Source organism: Lithobates pipiens, unplaced genomic scaffold, assembly GCF_037356315.1.
Source record: "Lithobates pipiens isolate NorthernLeopardFrog02 unplaced genomic scaffold, aLitPip1_a1.2 Scaffold_13, whole genome shotgun sequence".
NCBI lineage: Eukaryota > Metazoa > Chordata > Amphibia > Anura > Ranidae > Lithobates > Lithobates pipiens.
This window is the reverse complement of record NW_027507718.1, coordinates 447,999,606-448,020,188: the sequence shown is the minus strand read 5'-3', so window position 1 is coordinate 448,020,188 and position 20,583 is coordinate 447,999,606. Positions and strand designations below refer to the sequence as shown.

At 40.9% G+C, this 20,583-nt stretch overlaps 1 protein-coding gene across 5 annotated transcripts in view; it reads right to left on the bottom strand.

Annotated features, from left to right (window-relative positions):
- Window positions 1-20,583, bottom strand: part of LDB2 (LIM domain binding 2) — a 596,196-nt gene that overhangs the window by 301,451 nt on the left and 274,162 nt on the right. For all 5 annotated transcript variants that reach the window (XM_077477737.1, XM_077477738.1, XM_077477739.1 and 2 more), the window contains exon 2: window positions 5,851-5,953. In XM_077477737.1, the coding sequence (XP_077333863.1) occupies window positions 5,851-5,953 (103 nt within the window). The remainder of the gene's footprint in view (window positions 1-5,850; window positions 5,954-20,583) is intronic.

Here is a 20,583-nt window from a genome sequence, read left to right as displayed (position 1 = left end):
GATAAGGGTATGTTTAAATATAATGGAGGGAACAAACACTTAGCTATATATATATATATATATATATATATATATATATACTGTATATACAGTGGGTATAGAAAATAATCACCCCCCTTAAAATAATCACATTTTGTTGCTTTGGAGCCTGATATGAAGACAGAGTTTTTGTTTTATCCAGCTCTTTTTATGCTGAGCTAATTCTGATTGTGTCTGTGGATCTGTGAAATGACTTGAAGACTGCAGTCCACCAATGGTCACCATCAATTTTTAACTACACTTGAGCAGTTCCGCCAAGAAGAGTTGGCAAATATTGCAAAGTCTAGATGTGCAACGTTAGTAGAGACATATCCCAACAGACTAAAAGCTGTAATTAAAGCAAAAGGCAGTTCAACAAAATACTGACACAATGGGTGATCCCTTTTCCAACTCAGTTTTTCTGATATGTTGGTGTTATATCTTTCACTTGGATGTTATAAGTTGCACTGAGTAAATACAGCTGGATAAAAGAAAAACTGTGTGTGCCTTCATTTCATGGTGAAATAGAGCCGGATCTCCTGTGTACTTGGCTCGGCTCAGCTCGCAGTCACGCTCAGTCCTGGACAGCTCCTAGCATGGATGTCATTTTCATTGTAGGATCTGGGCCAAGGGGCGGGACTGGGCGTGACACCAAGCCGAGTATACACAGGAGATCCGGCTATATTTCGGCAATGCTCGTCCCCACCTATTCTTCGATGGCAGCATATATAATGGCAAGGCTGCAGATGGACAATATATAGATAGATAGATAGATAGATAGATAGATAGATAGATAGCTAGATAGATAGATAGATATTTAATTAATTAATTTTTGAATGACTCTACTTTTTGGGGAGCTGCATGATCAAAACTGAGTAGTTAATATTTTAGCTGTACTGTGTTAGGATCAGTATTAATTTCCAGCTCCCTATTTTTGTGTGGCTGTGTTCCTCCGAGAACCCAAAAATACACTTTTAGCATAATTGGCTCACAACACAATTGGTCCCGATTCTGTACTTGAAAGGGAACTGGTCACTATCCTAAAGGTCAATGCGACCACGCTAGTCAGATGATAAATGAGCATTTGTTTCTTTTATTTGTGAAATGTTACATTCTGTAAATGTGCTATCTACAACCAGTAAATAATTAATAGAATGTAGATTTATGTATTTTTAAATAACAAACAAGTCCTGCTTGTACATTTTATTTTGAATGTTTTATGAGTAAAACTAATACCTCAAAGTGTGAAACTTGTGTTATTGGCTGCCATCTGTTATATGAACTGTGAAGACTGAATGCTGCATGAAAACCACATGTTTGTAAAAGCAATTTAGCCCACAAGCCAGTGGAAAGAGCTGTTTTTCTAGTGATATACTTCTATTACCCACAGATAAAAGCTCTTGGAAGCACTGCAGAGATCCAATTTATAACCAAACATTTGTCTTTGGGTTACTGGTAGAAAAAACCCTTGGTCCATTCCTGCCTGCTGTGGTGTGGTGTGTAGCAATCAAGTTAATAATAAAGCTAGCCATACACAGCTCAATCTTCCAACAACTCCTGCTGAACTGGCTAAAATTTGAGCCGTAGGTGGCCCTGTCTGCACTTTAATGTTGATTTAAAAAAATGATCAAGTCGGGTGGAAAATTATCAGCTGACCAGTGACACTACCCTTTCGGATGCAGTCACTGTTTAGTTATTCAGGCAGCAGGCAATAGGCTGCAGTGGAACTTCCTACATCCATATTAATTAGTATGGAAGGTGGAACTAGCTTAAAGTGATTGTAAAACTTAAACATTTTCTTACCTTAATGCATTCCTTGCATTAAGGTAAAAAAGGTTTAGGTGTCAGCTTCCCCCTCACCCCCCCCCTTTTACTTACCTGAGCCCTCATTCAATCCAGAGCCATACACATCTGCAGTTCTCCACTCCGCTCAATTCTGGGTCTTGCTAGTTTTTCTGGGGCAGCAGGAGCTTTTGCTTCCCAGTGCTGTCAGTCAAAGCCAGTGACGAGGGAGCAGAGGGGACAGGGTTCAAGTCCCGCTGTATGTGTCAATGGACGCAGAAACGGGGCTCGAGTGTGAGCACACATGGGAAGAGGCTTGCCATGGGGGCACTGGAGAGAGGGGAGGGGCCAGGAGTGCCAGTGTCCTGTCAAAAGAGCCAACTCATCAAAATCTCCAATTACGTCACTTTCAGTGATTCTCCAAGCATTAGTAATTGAAGATTTGGATGACTTGGCTGTTTTCATAAAACACAGACTTGGCTCTTTTGACAGAACACTGGCGGGGGACAAGTAAAGAGGAGGTTCGCGGCCGTTCTGTGCAATTCCATGGGGTATTCAGGCAGTAGGCCTGAATACCATTGCACAGAGCATGAAAGTATAGACATGTTTGTTATTTTCTTTTTTAATTACAATCACTTTAAGTCATTTACAATTTTTTTTTTTTTTGTAGTAATCTTATACCTGAGCTGGATACAGATTCCCATTCATTCATCAACAGAACAATGTCTAGTTTCTGGAAAGTTTCCAAACATAGCATAACGTTTTTAACTTGGTGGGTTGCTGCAGCATTATCAATAATGGTATGGCTTTCTGTTTAAAATAGTATATAGGGATGCTATTATGTTACTATTCTTTACTCTTTAGTCGTTATGTTATGTTACTACTTCTTTATTCTTTAGTCGTGTGATATTCTTGAAAGAGGACATCTGATTTTGATTCAGGGTTCAGCAGTGCTAGATATGCCTGTGGCCATGAGATGGACCGAGAATCTAACACCAACAAGTGTTAAATGCTGAAGATGTTGCGGGCAGTAAAGTGCCCAAACACAGCAGGGATCAGCAGCGGGGGTGTAATTTTTTAATACTTCTTAAACTATGAACAGGGTTCCTTTAAACGAAATCTACAATAAATGCTTATTAGTCCAGACATAAATTCCTGCATGTGTTACCTCTGTGTGTACACAGCTTTATACATAACCCAATACGATTTTTTTAAATATTACAAATTAACTGGTGGAGCTACATGCTCTTGGTCACATGTCAACTACAGTCTTAGCTGCTTTGTTAAAATAGCTTAAACAGAAATATACATACACCTGTGAAAGACAAACATAAATAGCTCATTCCATTTTCCTTCCCCTGCCTGTCTTCTATGTACATACTTTCAATTAGAAAGAGACATAGTGAAAGCAAACAGGCAATGCTCTGCTCTCCAGAAATCCCATAATGTTTAGTAAAAGCAATGTCACTGCTACATGCATATTTGTACAATAAAGATTTTATATAAATAGTAAAACACAAATATAAAACAACAGGTTAAAAACTCACAAACTTGAATCAGCTTCTTTGCTTCCTACTCTATACTGTCATGTCCTATACAAAAGCTCTACTTTTAAGTGCAAATGAGCGAGTTACCTTAAAATAGCATTCAGCTGAATAATTCAGATGCTTTACATTTACTTTGAAAATATTGCCGGTGTGCAATACAGCCTAAGAATTTACAGTGAATATCAAAACTAGAAAGAGCATACCTGGAACTGGTAAAATATCTTCACGATCCGTCTCCACTTCAGTTTTGGAAAAATATTTTTTGTATTTGGTCTAAAAAAATTCCCATGAAAGTCCCCCCCCCCCCCTCTCTCTCTCTCTCTCTCTCTCTCTATCTCTCTTTTTTCCCAGAGAATAGGTTCAAGGAACTCAACCATGCCCCTCCTTCCTGCCAAACCACATTAAATGGTGGGTGTGGCAGGGTCTTAAAGGGGCATTAGTGCATTACATACAGAGTGCTGAGATCAGGAGTGTGCTATGTACAGAGTGCAGAGTTCAGGAGAGCACTACATAATGAGTGCAGAGTTCAGGATTCAAGGTCATTCTTCACAGCAATAGCTTAGCAAGTCATTTTTAAATTTGCATCTCAATTGCTTGATCTGGGATGATGGAAATGGCACATCATGCCCATGAATGTAAACATAATAATCTACAGATCATTGGAGACATGCTAAAAAAAACAATGTCTGCTTAAAGCGGACTAAACTGTATCTGAGCACTTCTAACTGAAAACACTATTTAATTAATTGAATTGAATTAATTAACTCCCCTATCCATCCATGTCTCTGTGCTTTATTTTGTTGACAAAACACCCCCTAACATTTCTAGCTTCATCTTGCATAAGGACAGATGATTCATGTAGCATTTACTTCCTGGAATCCATCTGCTCTTAGCTCAAGCACAAGGGTGTCCTTAGCCAAGAAAGATCCTTATCCCTTCCTCCAGAAGAAAGAAAAACAATGCCCATGAAAACTCTTGGGATGTATGACATCATTTTGGCCTAGGCCAGAAACCAGGAAGCAACTGAAGAAATGTAAAAAAAGCTTAAAGAAGTAAATATAATATACTGTACCTTCCTATCTATTTACTAAGTCTAGGAGAATAAGGCTTAACAATATTTAATGTTAATTGTGATAGTTTAGTTCCCCTTTAACTCCCACCATAGGTTTCATCTCTTATTTCCTCTGAATAAATGCTAAGTTCAACGCTGCCATAAAAAAATGAAAATAAATATATACTGAAAACAGCAATATTTTTTATCCTCCTCTTGTTGCAGATCTTAGTTAGCCATGAGGTCTATTTGAGATCTTTATCATTAGTGGCTGTAAACTCAAATGGCTAAAATTAGTCTAACCTCCATGTGTTTGTTCGTTAAGCAGGGCAGCGTGGTTTGTTTTTACTTTTTACAATTGTAAATACCTTTTTTCTTTGTGGTCATTTGTGGTCACATACCCTCCCTCCGTTCTGGATCCCGATCTAAGGGATCCAAGTGGGAGGGGCAGAGATTCCCTTCTGTTTTGGGTAAGCAGTGTAGTCAATGAATGAAGACTAGAGGAGAGAGGAGAAGCGGTGAGGAGAGGAGAGGGGCGATGAGAAGAAAAGAGGAGAGGGGAGGGGTGGTGAGGAGAGGATAGGGGCGGTGAGGAGAGAGGAGGGGCAGTGAGGAGAGGAAAGGGGAGAGGAAGGACAACGAGTAGAAGAGAGGAGAGGGGAGGGGTGGTGAGGAGAGGATAGGGGCGGTGAGGAGAGGCGAGAAATGGTGAGGAGAGCAAAGGGGAGGGGTGGTGAGGAGAAGAGAGGGGAGGGGCAGAGAGGAGAGAGGAGGGGCAGTAAGGAAAGGAGAGGGGAGGGGTGGTGAGGAGAGGAGAGGGGAAGGGCAGTGAGGAGATTGTGTCTGCACAATGGAGCTGACAGGGAGAGAAGGAGGGGGAGGAGGGGGAGATGCAGAGATGCACAGGAGATAGCTGGAATGACAGAGCCACGTAAACCGACCACACTTTCATTTCTTAACAGCCATGATAAATGTAGTCAGCTCACAGAGGGTAAGTCAGGACCAGGCAAGTTCAACCAGGTACTGTAGAAAGGGGCAATTGAAAAGACAAAAGCACTATGCTTTAGTTCATGCCTTAAAGAAACAGGAGCATGATTTTTTGGGGGGGGTAACAATCACTTAAAACATACCAGAAAGTGAGAACTTGCTACAGTTATAAGAGCTTTCCTCTCAAATTTTTTGAAGAGAATAGTTTGATGGATCATAAATGAGCTTTTAACATAACCACTCTCCTGCTATGACTATTACAATCCCATTCAATCCTTCCTTTTAAATTTTCATTAACGTTACATAAAGGTGTTTCAGAAAGGCTAACAAGGTGCTTTAGCTTCAGGGGCAGCGGTGGGGGGTGGGGGGGCTACTCTCCAAAAGTACGTGATGGTAGGGTCAGCTCTCCAAATTCTATCCACAACCAGTGTTAGGTGTCCAGTAACAAACATTTAAATCACTTACTGTATCTCTTTGGTCCATCTTCTAAACAAAATGACAGTGTTAATGTTGCATCATCTTCAAAAAATTCTGTTGTAAAGGCATCCCACCAAAGATTGTCACTATCCTGTGGAGGAAAAAGACAAACCTGTATTGAGAAAGTGAACTGGAAACATTGCACAATGATAAATGAAAATGAAAGGGTTATATATTTTTACACTTTGTACACACATTGGACCTGAGTTCCCAAGGAATATTTACGTCCACAATCAAATCAATGCCTGCAAAGAAGAGGGAGCAACCAATGTATACCCCCACAGGATTCATGGCATGCATGTGATACTCATTGCTGTAACAGTGGGCTATTCACTAACAAATGTGGTTTGCTTAAGCCTCGTACACTCTACTAGCTTTTTTCGCTTAACCCAGTGGGTTGAACGAATATAAAAAACTGACAGCTCAGGTCGAAGCCGCTAACCATCTGATGTTAGTACAGCGATCTCCCCTGCTGAGCAATTGTGTCCTGACAGGGGAACACCGCCCCCCCCCGTTAGAACACCCCAGTCAGCACTGGTTGGCAGGCCTTTTTCAGTCACGCCCCTTCGACTGAAGATTCTGTTGGACCGGCTGCCTTACAAACAGGAAAAATGTAGGCCAGTTTCTATTGGACTGGCCGATGTCAACCGACATTTGGCCTATTTGTACTAGGCTTAAGCAGCATACCCTCCAGTGGCTAAATGAATGCCAACAAATTGTGGCATAACGTAGAGTCAAAATCTATAATAAATATTTTGAAGTTACTTTGCATGCAGCAACAATACTTCATGGAGTGCCCACAGTGAAAAAATAATATGCAATGCCCTGTACACACGGTCAGACAAAGTTGTCATAAAATCAGATCGTTCGGAACGAGGTGATGTTCGTTGCGTACGACGGGACTACGTAGAGGCTAGTAGCCAATAGCTTTGGTCTCGTAATTTAATCTGAGCATGCGTGGCACTTTGTCCGTCGTAATTCTCTACAAACGATCGAAAAAAGTCTGATTGGATTTTTTTGTCGAAAAATTTTAGATCCTGCTCTCAAAGTATAATAGAGCCCACACACGATCGGATTTTCTGACAATATAATCCAATCGGACCTTTTCTGTCGGAATTTCTAACCATGTGTACAGGGCATAAGATGATTGTAGCTGTATTGGTGCACCTTTAACAACACAGTTGAGTACTGTACATGATATTTTTGATATTTGAACTAACAGTAAGGTATCTGTTTTTGTAGAAAAGATGTAGCTGGATAGCCGCACTCCAAATTATTCAACTTAATTTCTAAAATGTAAAATCATAGCATCTATGCTGGTAAACAGACTAACTGCACAGCCGCTGACATGTTTCACACCAAACAAGGTATCTGTTTATAAAACAATAGTTGGATGAAAGTCACAAGTATTTGCTCCACCATCACAAATTCTGACCATAGTTTGCTTATGTTGACATCTTATGACTGGCAGCTCCATCTAGTGGCGATTGAGGTATTGCAGGAAAAAGGTGCATCACAGACACAGACCCCCAAAGCATCCTCCCAATGTTGAGGGCATGTGGCCTGGTACAGTTCAGGAGGGGGGGAGCGCTCTCTCGTCCTCCCCTCTTTTCCTGCGGCCTGCCAGGTTGCGTGCTCGGATAAAGGGTCTGGTATGGATTTTTAGGGGGAACTCCACACCATTTTTTTCTAATTTGTCATGGAGTTCCCCTTAAAATCCATACCAGACCTGAAGGGTCTGGTATGGATATTTAGGGGGAACCCCACGTCATTTAAAAAAAAAAATGGATGCTTTTTTTTTAATCAATGACTTTCAATGACTGTTCTCTGTATTACGGGAGCCGTCAATTCATTATAGCCGCAAGTGATTTTAAATGACTTTTTTTCCCGCACAAATGACACTTTGTGCAGGGACAGTTCTAAGCACGGGAAACATGTGCCCCTTCACAGGCATACTATAGACACCCCCAGGTACTAAATTTAAAGGAATATTACACTTTTATTGTTTCACTTTAAACATTAATAAAATCACTGCTCCCAAAAAAACTGACGTTTTTAAAACTTTTTTTTTTGCATTGATACATGTCCCCTGGGTCAGGACCCAGGTCCCCAAACACTTTTTAGGACAATAACTTGCATACAGTATTAGCCTTTAAAGTTAGCACTTTAGATTCTGAACGTCCGAGTGCCATAGACTTTAATAGGGTTCTAAAGTTCACACAAAGTTAAGGTCTGTATATTTTTTTTTATACCTATAATATATATTGTTCATTTATCTATTTATCACAAATAAAAGTATTGTAAATACGTGTATTGAGCTAACAACAGTGTAAAAAAGTATCATAAATGGTGATGAAAAAGAGGTAATAGATCTTGCAACCAAGGATCAGAAATGAAATGAATCACACTCCCTCCACCACAGATGTCGACCAGCAAAAAACAAATGGAATATTCTCTTGCCAGATGGCCAGGACCCCCTTGACAGGAAGGTCAAACACGCGATGGGCATTCCCCCTATTACACACAGCCAAGGACTCCCAGAAGCATGATGTACATAAATAAAGCACTATATAGTGTAAAACTTTAAAAACTGGTATTTATTAAAAGAGAGTAACACTCACATATTATGGTGAAAAAACACGTATATATCAGAAAAACATCCAGGCAGGAAGATGGGGTCTGCCTTCAGTTCCAGGTAGTGCGATGACATGGACAATGTAACTCTTCCCTACGCGTTCCGTCACGATAGGACTTCTTCCTGACTACTACTTCTTTTTCATCACCATTTATGGAACTGATTGAACTTTTGGATTGATTCACTTTTGAACACATTTTTATATATTTTATGTTTTCCCTTTTGATAGAGCAACAAACTTTTTTTATATACTAAATTGGTAAAAAGAGATTCAGAACACACTAAAAAAATCATCCATACCTCCGTCCAGTAGGGTTGCTTTATAAATACTAAACCAAATAAGCTTTCCTAGTAGTTTAAATCCTTGTTTCATGTGAACGTAAACTCCTTTATGATATTAGTCACTTGATATACACATGCTTTCATTTTTTTTCAAGGTTTCACCCATAATACTCTGCTGCTTATTCCATATTTGTATTCATTTATTTACTTGGATGTTAACAATGAACTCAAATGAAGTATCATCTCTTGTGAACTCTATCGCACATGTAGCATTGCTGCTGGTCACAATTCACAAATATGTTGGCAAAGTGATGACAAGCTTAATCCAGTTAATTAATTATTTGATGTTCCTGACGATTACACGCTGCTGACAATCAAAAGATAGCACAATGTGCTCACTGCCAACTAACCAAATGATGAGTTTTCTGTCACTGATGAGGACCGACAGGCTGGTAATTCACAGCTTCATTGTTCATTGTTTTGTAAGCACGATTATTATAACAATGAACATTCAGGTTAAGTTAAACTGGTTTTAGTGTTAAAAATATGTTTTCATGTTAAAGAGACCTTGCCTTCAACAAAATTATTCCTGTAAGGTTATATGTACAATAAACATACCGTACAAATGTTTTTTACCTTTAATAGCTTCTCTTGTGTAGACAGGAATGGCACTCATCTAGACATTTTAAAGACAAAAGTAAACTATGCAGACCTAAAAAGACATGGAAAAAAGCGAAGTGGCGTACATCATGCGATATTGCTGAAATCCAGTATTTATTCACTGTAAAAACAAGTAGGCAAACCAAAAAACACTTGAAATAGATCCCATAGCAATTAAGTCGGTACACAGGCTGCCTCGGGACTCTTCTTCCTGCTGTTCACAGAGCTCAAGTTGGCTTCCATGCTCCTCTGCATATCTCTCTGGTTCCCTGCCTTACAGACTCACATCTGATCATCTCTAGGTCATGCCCCGATGTGTTTCATCATCAAAATTACTTTATCAAGAGGATCCTCTTGATGACGGTATTTTGATGACAAAATGCATCAGGTGTGGCCTAGTGGCGATCAGTTGCGGATCCTCTTGATAAAATCATTTTGATGAAAAAACTCATCAGGCGTGGCCTCGTGGCAACCAGATTTGAGCCTGTGAGGCAGGGAAATAAGGTGACATGCCAAGGACCAGGGCAGCCAGATTGAGCTCTGTGAAAAGCAGGAGGAGGGGTCCTAAGCAGCCTATGTACTGATTTACATGGTATGCTCTCTGTTTTACGTGTTGGTTAGTATGACTACTTGCTTTGAATAAACACTAGAGTTTAGAAATATTACACAATGTGTGGCACTTTTTTTTTTTTTTTTGCATGATCTTATGATACCAATGCTGTGGAGAAAGAGGAGGAGGTGCAGGAGGAGGAGAAGGGTTTGTGTTGCCTGATTGGATTAGTGTGGCTAAGAGCTTTCTCAGCCAATCTCTGTAAATAGAGAAGCAACCTAAGCTGGAGAGTGTCTGTCTATCAGAGTAGTGGAGGGACACAGGATTTTTTTGGGGATTTCACAAATCTATTGAGATGTTGCATGAAGAAGCACTTTGGATATTATTTGTCTGTTGGGTTTGAATCAATTGAAACTTGTGACTGGTGATAGTTCATTCATTAAGGTGACTAATGATTGCAAATACTTTGCAAAGACTTTGGTTCATTAACATTGCACAGTATATATATATATATATATATATATATATATATATATATATATATATATATATATATATATATATATATATATATATATATATACACAGTATCTCACAAAAGTGAGTACCCTCACATTTTTGTAAGTATTTTATATATTTTCAGGTGATATTTTCAGGTGACAACACTGAAGAAAAGAATGTACAGCTTGTATAACAGAATAAATTTGCCGTCCCCTCAAAATAACTCAATAAGAACTCATTAATGTCTAAACCGCTGGCAACAAAAGTTGAGTACACCCCTAAGTGAAAATGTTCAAATTGGCCCAAAGTGTCAATTATTTGTGTGGCCACCATTATTTTCCGGCAGTGTCTTAACTCTCTTGGGCATGGAGTTCACCAGAGCTTCACAGGTTGCCATTGGAGTCCTCTTCCACTCCTCCAGGAGGACATCACGGAGCTGGTGGATGTAATGCCCCGTACACACGAGCGGACTTTTCGACATCCAAACTCCGACGGACTGAGTCCGGCGGACTATCCGATCGTGTGTGGGCTGCAACGGACTTTAGCGAAGCTAAAGTCTGACGGACTTTAGAAATGAAGCATGCTTTAAATTTTCCCGACGGAACTCCGCCGGACCCAGTCCCCTTTGAAAAATCCGCTCGTGTGTGTGCTACTCCGACGGACTAAAACCGACGCTAGGGCAGATATTGGCTACTGTCTAGGAACTTCCTACGTCGAATCCAGTCGTACGTCATCACGTTCGACTCCGTCGGAGTTTGGTGTGATGGTGTGTGGTCAAGTCCGTTCGGTCGAAAAGTCCGCCAGAACTCCGTCGGAACTCCGGCGGAACTCCTTTGGAGGTCTGTCAGACTTAATCCCTCTCGTGTGTACGGGGCATTAGAGACTTTGCGCTTCTCCACCTTCCATTTTAGGATCCCCCACAGATGCTCAATAGGGTTTAGGTCTGGAGACATGTTTGGCCAGTCCATCACCTATACCCTCAGCTTCTTTAGCAAACCAGTGGTCATCTTGGAGGTGTGTTTGGGGTCATTATCATGTTGGAATACTGCCCTGCGGCCCAGTCTCCAAAGGGAGAGGATCATGCTCTGCTCCAGTATGTCACAGTACATGTTGGCATTCATGGTTCCCTCAATGAACTGTAGCTCCCCGATGCTGGCAGCACTAATGCAGCCCCAGATCATGACACTCCCACCACCATGCTTGACTGTAGGCAAGACACATTTGTCTTTTTACTCCTCACCTGGTTGCTGCCACACACGCATTACACCATCTGAACCAAATAAGTTTATCTTGGTCTCATCAGACCACAGGACATGGTTCCAGTAATCTATGTCCTTAGTCTGCTTGTCTTCAGTAAACAGTTTGCAGACTTTCTTGTGCATCATCTTTAGAAGAGGCTTCCTTCTGGGATGACAGCCATGCAGACCTATTTGATGGAGTCTGTGGCATATGGTCTGAGCACTGACAGGCAGACCTCCCATCCCTTCAACCTCTGCAGCAATGCTGGCAGCTCAGATTCAGGGTCTTGGCGATCTTCTTATATCCTAGGTCATCTTTATGTAAAGCTAAACATTTTTTTTTCAGATCCTCAAAGAGTTCTTTGCCATGAGGTGTCACGTTGAACTTCCAGTGACCAGTATGAGAGAGTGAGAGCTATAACACCAATTTTAACACACTTGCTCCCCATTCACATTTGAGACCTTGTAACTCTAATGAATCACATGGGACCAGGGAGGGAAAATGGCTAATTGGGCACAATTTGGACATTTTCACTCAGGGGTGTACTCACTTTTGTTGCCAGCGGTTTAGACATTATTGGCTGTGTGTTGAGTTATTTTGAGGGGACAGCAAATTTACACTGTTATACAAGCTTTACACTGACTACTTTACATTGTAGAAAAGTGACATTTCTTCAGTGTTGTCACATGAAAAGATATAATAAAATATTTACAAAAATGTGAGGGGTGTACTCATTTTTGTGAAATACTGTGTATATATATATACTATATTGACAAGTTTAGGGACACCTGCCTTTACACACACATGAAATTTAATGGCATCCCAGTCTTGGTCCGTAGGGTTCAATATTGAGTTGGCTCACCCTTTGCAGCTATAACTTCAACACTTCTGGGAAGGCTGTCTACAAGGTTTAGGAGTGTGTCTATGGGAATGTTTGGCCATTCTTCCAGAAGCGCATTTATGAGGTCAGGCACTGATGTTGGACAAGAAGGCCTGGCTCATAATTGTCTAATTCATCCCAAGGGTGTTCTACTGGGTTGAGGTCAGGACTCAGGCAGGCCTGTCAAGTTCCTCCACCCCAAATTTGCTCATCTGTGTTTCTATGGACCTTGCTTTGTGCTCTGGTGTGCAGTCATGTTGGAACAGGAAGGCGGCCATTCCCAAACTGTTCCCACAAAGTTGGGAGAATTAAATTGTCTAAAATGTCTTGGTATGCTGATGCCTTAAGAGTTCCCTTCACTAGAACTAAGGGGCCAAGCCCAACCCGTGAAAAGCAACCTCACGCTATATTTCCCCCTCCACCAAATTTTACATTTGGCACAATGCAGTCAGGCAAGTACCATTCTCCTGGCAACCTCCAAACCCACACACATCCATCGGATTGCCTGACAGAGAAGAACAAGTCTCCACTGCCCTAGAGTCCAGCAGTGGCGGGCTTTACGCCATTGGATCCAAAGCTTTGCATTGCACTTGGTGATGTAAGGCTTGGATACAACTGCTCGACCATGGAAAACCATTCCACAAAGCTCTCTAAGCACTGTTGTTGTGCTAATCTGAAGGCCACATGAAGTTTGGAGGTCTGTAGCTATTGACTCTGCAGACAGTTGGTGACTTCTCTGCACTGTGAGCTCCAGCATGCACTGATCCTGCCTGGTCATTTTACGTGGCCTACTACTTCCTAGCTGAGTTGTTGTTGTTCCCAGTTGCTTTCACTTTGATATAATACCACTAAGATCCCTTTCACACTGGGGCGTTTTTCTGGCGTTTTTCAGGTGCTTTAGCGTTAAAAAAAGCACCTGTAAAGCGCTTGAAAGAAGCTGCAACTGCAATCCCAATGTAAAAGCCTGAGTGTTTTCACAGTGAGATCCCTTTCACACTGGGGCATTTTTCAGGCGCTTTAGCTTTAAAAAAAAGTGCCTGTAAAACGCCTGAAAGAAGCCGCAACTGCAATCCCAATGTAAAAGCCCGAGTGCTTTTACACTGAGGCGCTGCGCTGGCAGGGCATCAAAAAAAGTCCTGCAAGCAACTTCTTTGCAGCGCTTTTGGAGCTGTGAATACAACGCTCCTAAAGCGCCCCTTCCCATTGAAATCAATGGGAAGCGCCTGTAAAACGCCTGAAAAGCGTCTGAAAAGCACTATTGGCAGAAGCATTTTGTGGGTGCTTTTAACCCTTTATTTGGCCACTAGCAGGGGTTAAAAGCTCCCCAATAACGCTCGAAAAACGCTGGTAAAGCGCTGCTAGTTTAAGCTGCGCTTTACGAGCGTTTTTGGGGTGCTGACATTGTGAAAGGGCTCTTAAAGCACTTGGGCTTTCACATTGGGACTGCAGATGAGGCTCCTTTCAAGCGCTTTACAGGCGCTTTTTTTAACGCTAAAGCGCCTGAAAAACGCCCCAGTGTGAAAGGGGTCTAACAGTTGAACGTACAGGTGACAACCTATCACTGTACCACTCTTGAATTCACTTGACACATGCTTTCACAGATGTTTGTAGAAGCAGTCTGCTTGCCTAGGTGCTTGATTTTATACACCTGTGGCCATGGAGGTGATTGGAACACCTGAACCCAATGATTTGGAGGGGTTTGCCAATATAGCAAGTGTGTGTGTATATATATATATATATATATATATACACTGTATTTCTGTATTTCTTTTATTGCTTTTATTTGACATTTATTGTATTGTAACTGTATTGTCTCCCTTTTATATTGTAAAGCGCTGCGTAAATTCTTGGTGTTATATAAATCCTGTATAATAATAATAATAATAATAATAATTTAGCATATGCAGTATAATTGTGACACAAGCCATATTGTAACTCACTGTAATGTTAATAAAAATTACTTATTCTTTTCAACTTGCCGCACTGTCATTTTCGGTAAAATTCAATGCAATATTGCACCTTGGAGGCATTATGTATGGAACTTCCACAGAAATGTAATTTCCTGTATGTGTGACTGGCTTACTGATTTTCCCAGAAGTCTGCACTAAGATGTCAGATTTTAGGCATCCACTACAACAAACAATTCATTTTTGGTGTGATACTCCTAAACGGATCAATACCTTATAAAGGCATGCAGACCATGCAACTTTCCATATTAGAACACTGCAAGTGCATCAGCTGAACCGTAATCAAAAAGTAATTCCCATTGAGAATCAGTATCCAAAAGACATGGACGAATAAACAGCTTTTACTGCAGAAAAAGAATCAGGCAGGAATTTGCAATAAAGTTTGTTAAAATCCTGGCAATGTACCTGTATTACCCAGAGCAGAATGTTTTTTTTGTGAACACACCCTTTGCCACAGAGCTTAATCAAAGTGGGAATAACTAATATTCCAGAAAAGTGTTGACTGTAGAATCTATGTTCCTGTTCAAGGTGAAATAAATCTCATCTGGCAAAGCACATTTATGAAAGAACACTGTAATATAAATAGATGTTTAATAAAGAGTTTTTGCAACCATCTCTCACTCCATACAAGGTCATTTAGGCTAGTGTGCACTTCCAAACCTGTGGCAACAGTTTGGAGAATACTCTTTTCCGTTCTAACATGATTGTGCTTGGTTTGATGAGTTTGAAGGAACTTGAGTGGCCTGCATAGAGCCCTGACCTCAACTTTATTGAACACCTTTGAGAATGCAGAATGCAAGCCAGGTGTTCTGGGCAAACATCAATATCTGACCTCACAAATCTTCTTTTGGCTACATGGACACAAATTCCCACAGACACACTTCAAAATCTTGTGGAAAGTCTTCCCAAAAAAGTGGAACTTGATATAACCACAAAGGAAGTACCAACTATGCATTAGTGTCCATGGTTTGGGAATTCGAAGTCCAACAAGCTCACATAGGTCTGATGGTCAGGCGTTCAGAAACTTTTGTCCAAATATTGTACCTTCAGAAATGTTCAGGGTGGCCCCTGTGCCCCCCAAAAATCAAGTTACTTTATTTTCTAAATACTCAGGCAAGTTGGGGGTATTTACTAAATGTGAAGCGGGCAAAATCTGGTGCAGATTTCCATAAAAAGCTTGAAGATTTTATTGCCAAAGCTTAATTGAGCAAGCTGATGTTAGAAGCTGATTGGCTACCGTGCACAGCTGCACAAAATTCTGAGTGCTCCAGTTTTAGTAAACCATCCTCTCCCCCTACTGTCTTCAGTTATTTATGTCCTACCTCTTTTGTGTATTTTCAATGGCCACCAAATGTAATGGCTTTACCTAACTATTAGTGAAGTGGGAGAGGTGATAAGGCCAGGTCAAGGCCAAGCACATTTACTTAATAGAGCACCCTGAATGTCAAGGTTCCTGGGGCATTATACAAGACAGTTAAAGGCCACCATTAACATTTGGTTAACATACAATTTTACAGTTCAGTACATGTACACGTGACTATTAAATTTACAAAAAATAACAATGTTTAAAACATTTCCACGTTACTTTTTTAAATTTGTTAGCCAGAAAAAAAGCAGAACACTGTATTTAAAAAAAAAAAACTGCCAAAAATTCCCGTACTAGCAAACATGTTTAAGTCTAACTTAGCGGAAAATTTTAATTCAAAAGCTCTGCTCAGGTAGAAATGCAGAAACCTATGTAGGAAAAGAAAGTTAGTTGTTTTATATATATATATATATATATATATATATATATATATATATATATATAAGAAACAAAAGATTAAAAAGTGAAATTCAAGAAGTGCCCTAGGCAGGTTTAAGTTATGGACTGACAGGTAGTGTGGAGTTTTACCAGACTAATTATTTTCCTATTCAACAGTAATGAGAAATTGCCATGGCAACTAAGTTCTCTCCTGGCAGCCGGTATATGCGCACCACACAGAAAGTCATGTGAAGGGAACAAGTACGATGGAGCATATACATAGAATGTTGACTAATTTTCCTTGCCATGCCCCCCACTTCCAAGAGGTAATTGACCTAAAATGGATAATGGGGATGGGAAGACTCTGAAATGCAGTAGTTGAGATCCATTACTGAAACATTACAGACTTTACATAAGGAACACATCATGTTCCAATCTAAATAAACAGCGATAGTATAAAAATATTAATGATTAATAATAATTACAAGATCGAACCAACTCCCACGCACAATGGATAAAATACACTTTGAAATAGATTTTTAAAATGGTAAAATCTTATAAAGTAGAAGGAAATATAATTTGGTTCATTAAAGAACAACCTAATATTTGGCACAATTGATAAGTAAAGTAGGGAAGTAAAGTAACAAAATTTGCACATAGTGTCCATGAACCCATCTTGTTCATCTACCTTCATGTTATAATGGTTTACGTTTAAGGAAAAATGCATAAAAAGAAAAGTGTGACTCTAAGCAAACAGTTAAACACACTGTTAAAATGCACATATGCAAGTTCTAAAGGTCTTTTTTTATTCGCTTCAGCCAGTGCTAAAACAAATCTTCTTTATTACAGCCTGGCATGTGATGCCCTTAATTCTTGTCATCTGCACATTGGACAATACATATGCCTCACTGCAATGGCCATTGGTTATGTTTTTCTTAGTATGTGTTACAAAATTTTGTAAATAAGTAATTTTTCTCCTTAACTAGTGTGTGTTGATGAGGCTGCACTGATGGGTACTGATGAGGAGGCACTGATATTCAGCACTGATGAGGAGGCACTGATATGCAGCACTGATGAGCACTAATAAGCAACACTGATGGGCACTGATAGGCGGCACTAATGGGCAGCCTTTATGAGAACCAATGGGCACTGATAGGTGGCTGATTGGCAATGCTAATGGGCATTGATGGGCGGCACTGATGGCCACTGATAGACAGCACTGATAGACATCACTGATGGGCACTGAAAGGCAGCACTGAGGGGCACTAATTAGCACCACTGGTGAGCACAGGTGGCGGTTTGTTCTGAAGGACATCATATGACTTCCAGTCAGAACAATGATTTCCCTGTCATTTTGCTATAGGCCAGGCAGGAAGGTGTTACTTAAAGTGTTACTAAACCTAAAAAGTTTTTTTACCTTATTGCATTGTTTGCATTAAGGTAAAAAACATTTTCAATTGCTCTGTGCCCCCCTTCCCCTGTGTAAAGGGGAAGAGAGGGGAGAAGAGATCAGCGCTGTGCACGGCTGCTTTTTTTCTCCTCTTACTTCCATTGGCTCTTGCTGCTGTCAATCAGATGCAGTGAGGAGGGAGTGGGAGGGCGAGCCTAGGTCCCCCTGTGTAAGTCTATGGAGCGCGGGCAGATACATAGGTCAGGAGTGCGGGCACTACGCTCTCCCCTAGCCAGAGGCTGGCTGTGGTGGTCCCTCAAAAGAAGAGGAGGAGCCAAGATCACCAGTAAATTTTTTATTTTTTTAATGCTCTGTACTCAATGCTGTATTACTGATCTTTACACAGCTGTGTGTATGGTTCCATAGACAGCGATACATCGTATTTCAAATCAGTAAAATACGCAGCACTTTTTTACTCTTGTGTGCAAGAAGCCTTATGCCGCGTACACCAAAGGTCCGAGGGAACGAGTCCGTCGGACAATTCGATCTTGTGTGGGCTCCATCGGACCTTTGCTTGCCAAAAATCCAGCGGACTTTAGAAATAGAGCATGTTTTAAATTTTTCCACCGGAACTCCACCGAACCAAGAAATCTGTTCGTGTGCATGCTAGTCCGACGGACAAAAACCGACGCTAGGGCATCTATTGGCTACTGGCTATGAACTTCCTTATTCTAGTCCGGCCGTACGTCATCACGTTTGAATCCGTCGGACTTTGGTGTGATTGTGTGTGGCCAAGTCCGTTCATTTGGAAAGTCTGTCGGGACTCCGCCGAAAGTCTGTCGGAAACACCGTCAGACCAATCCCTTGAAAAGTCTGCTCGTGTGTACGCGGCATTACAGTTGTAATGGTCAGATGCTGCAGTAAGGGGAACATCTGCCAGTCATAGGCACTTTTACATTTTGCACAAACTTTTAGCAGTATAAACTATTCTGCCTGGGGAAGAAAGACACTTTGCTGGGACTGGAAACATTTGATACATTCCCTCTGTTTTGTGATGTTCTTTTTATTGCAGCTTTTAAATGTCTGCATAACTCCCAACTTTTTGAGATGGGAACAAGGGACACCTATTATCAAAAGTATGTAGGCATAGGACACACCCCCTGCCACGCCCCCATTAAAGGAGAATTGTACAAAATGAGCACTGGGAAACACTTTTTGATAGATAAAAAGTGCATTTTATATACAACTATATAGATCAGACCAAAATGAGGAACAAATAAGGAGGAACGAGGGACAGAGGGACTTTGTTTCAAATCAGGGACAGTCCCTCAAAATCAGGGACAGTTGGGAGCTATGTGTCTGTTGTCTCATGACTGTGTTTGTCACCTCAGTTTAACAGTAAAACTACAAGAAACGGACAAAGGGATTTTTGTACTTTCCATAAAATCAGTTTCTTATGCCACGTACACACGACCGGACTTTTCGAGGGACTAGGTCTGACAGACTTTCGACGGAGTTCTGACGGAGTTCTGACAGAGTTCTGACGGACTTTCCGAATGAACGGACTTGGCCACACACAATCACACCAAAGTCCGACGGATTCGAACGTGATGACGTACGACTGGACTAGAATAAGAAAGTTCATAGCCAGTAGCCATTAGCTGCCCTAGCATTGGTTTTTGTCCGTCGGACTAGCATACACACGAGCGGATTTCTCGGTAGGAACTGGGTCCGGCGGAGTTCTGGCGGAAAAATTTGAAACATGTTCCATTTCTAAAGTCTTTCAGACTTTTGCAAATCAAAAGTCCGCTGCAGCCCACACACGATCGAATAGTCTGCCGGAATCATTCCATCTGACTTTTGATGTTGAAAAGTCCGGTCGTGTGTATGCAGCATTAGAGTCCATTCAGCAGGGACACGGGAGTAGTAGATAATCTTGGACCGATGTTTTTTTTGTTACCTTCAGGAGTCTGGAAAACTGGCAGTCAACTGTGAGCTTGAGGAACCTATTACAGTAGGATGGCTCCCTTTATTTCTGGGATCTAACATGTTGCACTGCAAGGCAGACATCTTAGCGCAAGGTACAAGTTTAAACCTGGGCACTCACAAAACAGCTCCTGGTAGCTGAAGAGGTTTGGGTGGCTGGAAGTGACCAGGAAAGATAGTAAAGACCTCTCAAAAAAGATCCTTATGTCATTTGAATCAAGAAGCAGTAGTTGGAAGATCTTATGTGGAAATGGTAGGTACAAGAGCATGGAGCGTGCACACACAACACACTCTTTAACTAAGTGCACCATTGCTCAGTCCTTTAGCAGTAACACTTTTTGCAGTAATACATTGAAAAATAAGGGTGATAAAGGTGCCCAACAGTCCTAATAGTAAAACAAGCCTGGTGGTCAGGCCTCATGGACTACTCATGAAGCGAGTCTTCAAAGACAAGGGGATTCATTTACTAAGGCTTGGGTCACACTAGCTGACTCCAAAATTGTGCGATTTTCAGTGCAACTTTGGAGTCCAACTTTGATATGACTTTTAAGTAACTTTGATAACACTTTTACACTCTCTGGCATTGAAGCTGTGTCAAAGTTGGATAAAAGTAGTGAATAAACCTTTTCAGAAGATGCAGCAACTTTCAGTAGTGTCAATTGGAACAGATCTCTTTGCAATACAATTAATTTTACATATCCTGTGACTTGGGGTCTCACAGGTCGAATCCTAAGTTGCACAAGTGTGAAATGGGCCTAAAACTGGAGAGTGCAAAATCTGGTGCAAATGAATAAATGAATAGTATTGTATTCATGTGCTGCTAGGTGAAAATAAAGTGTAAAACAGTGGAACAGCTGCTACCATTGATTAGTGAACTCAAACACTAG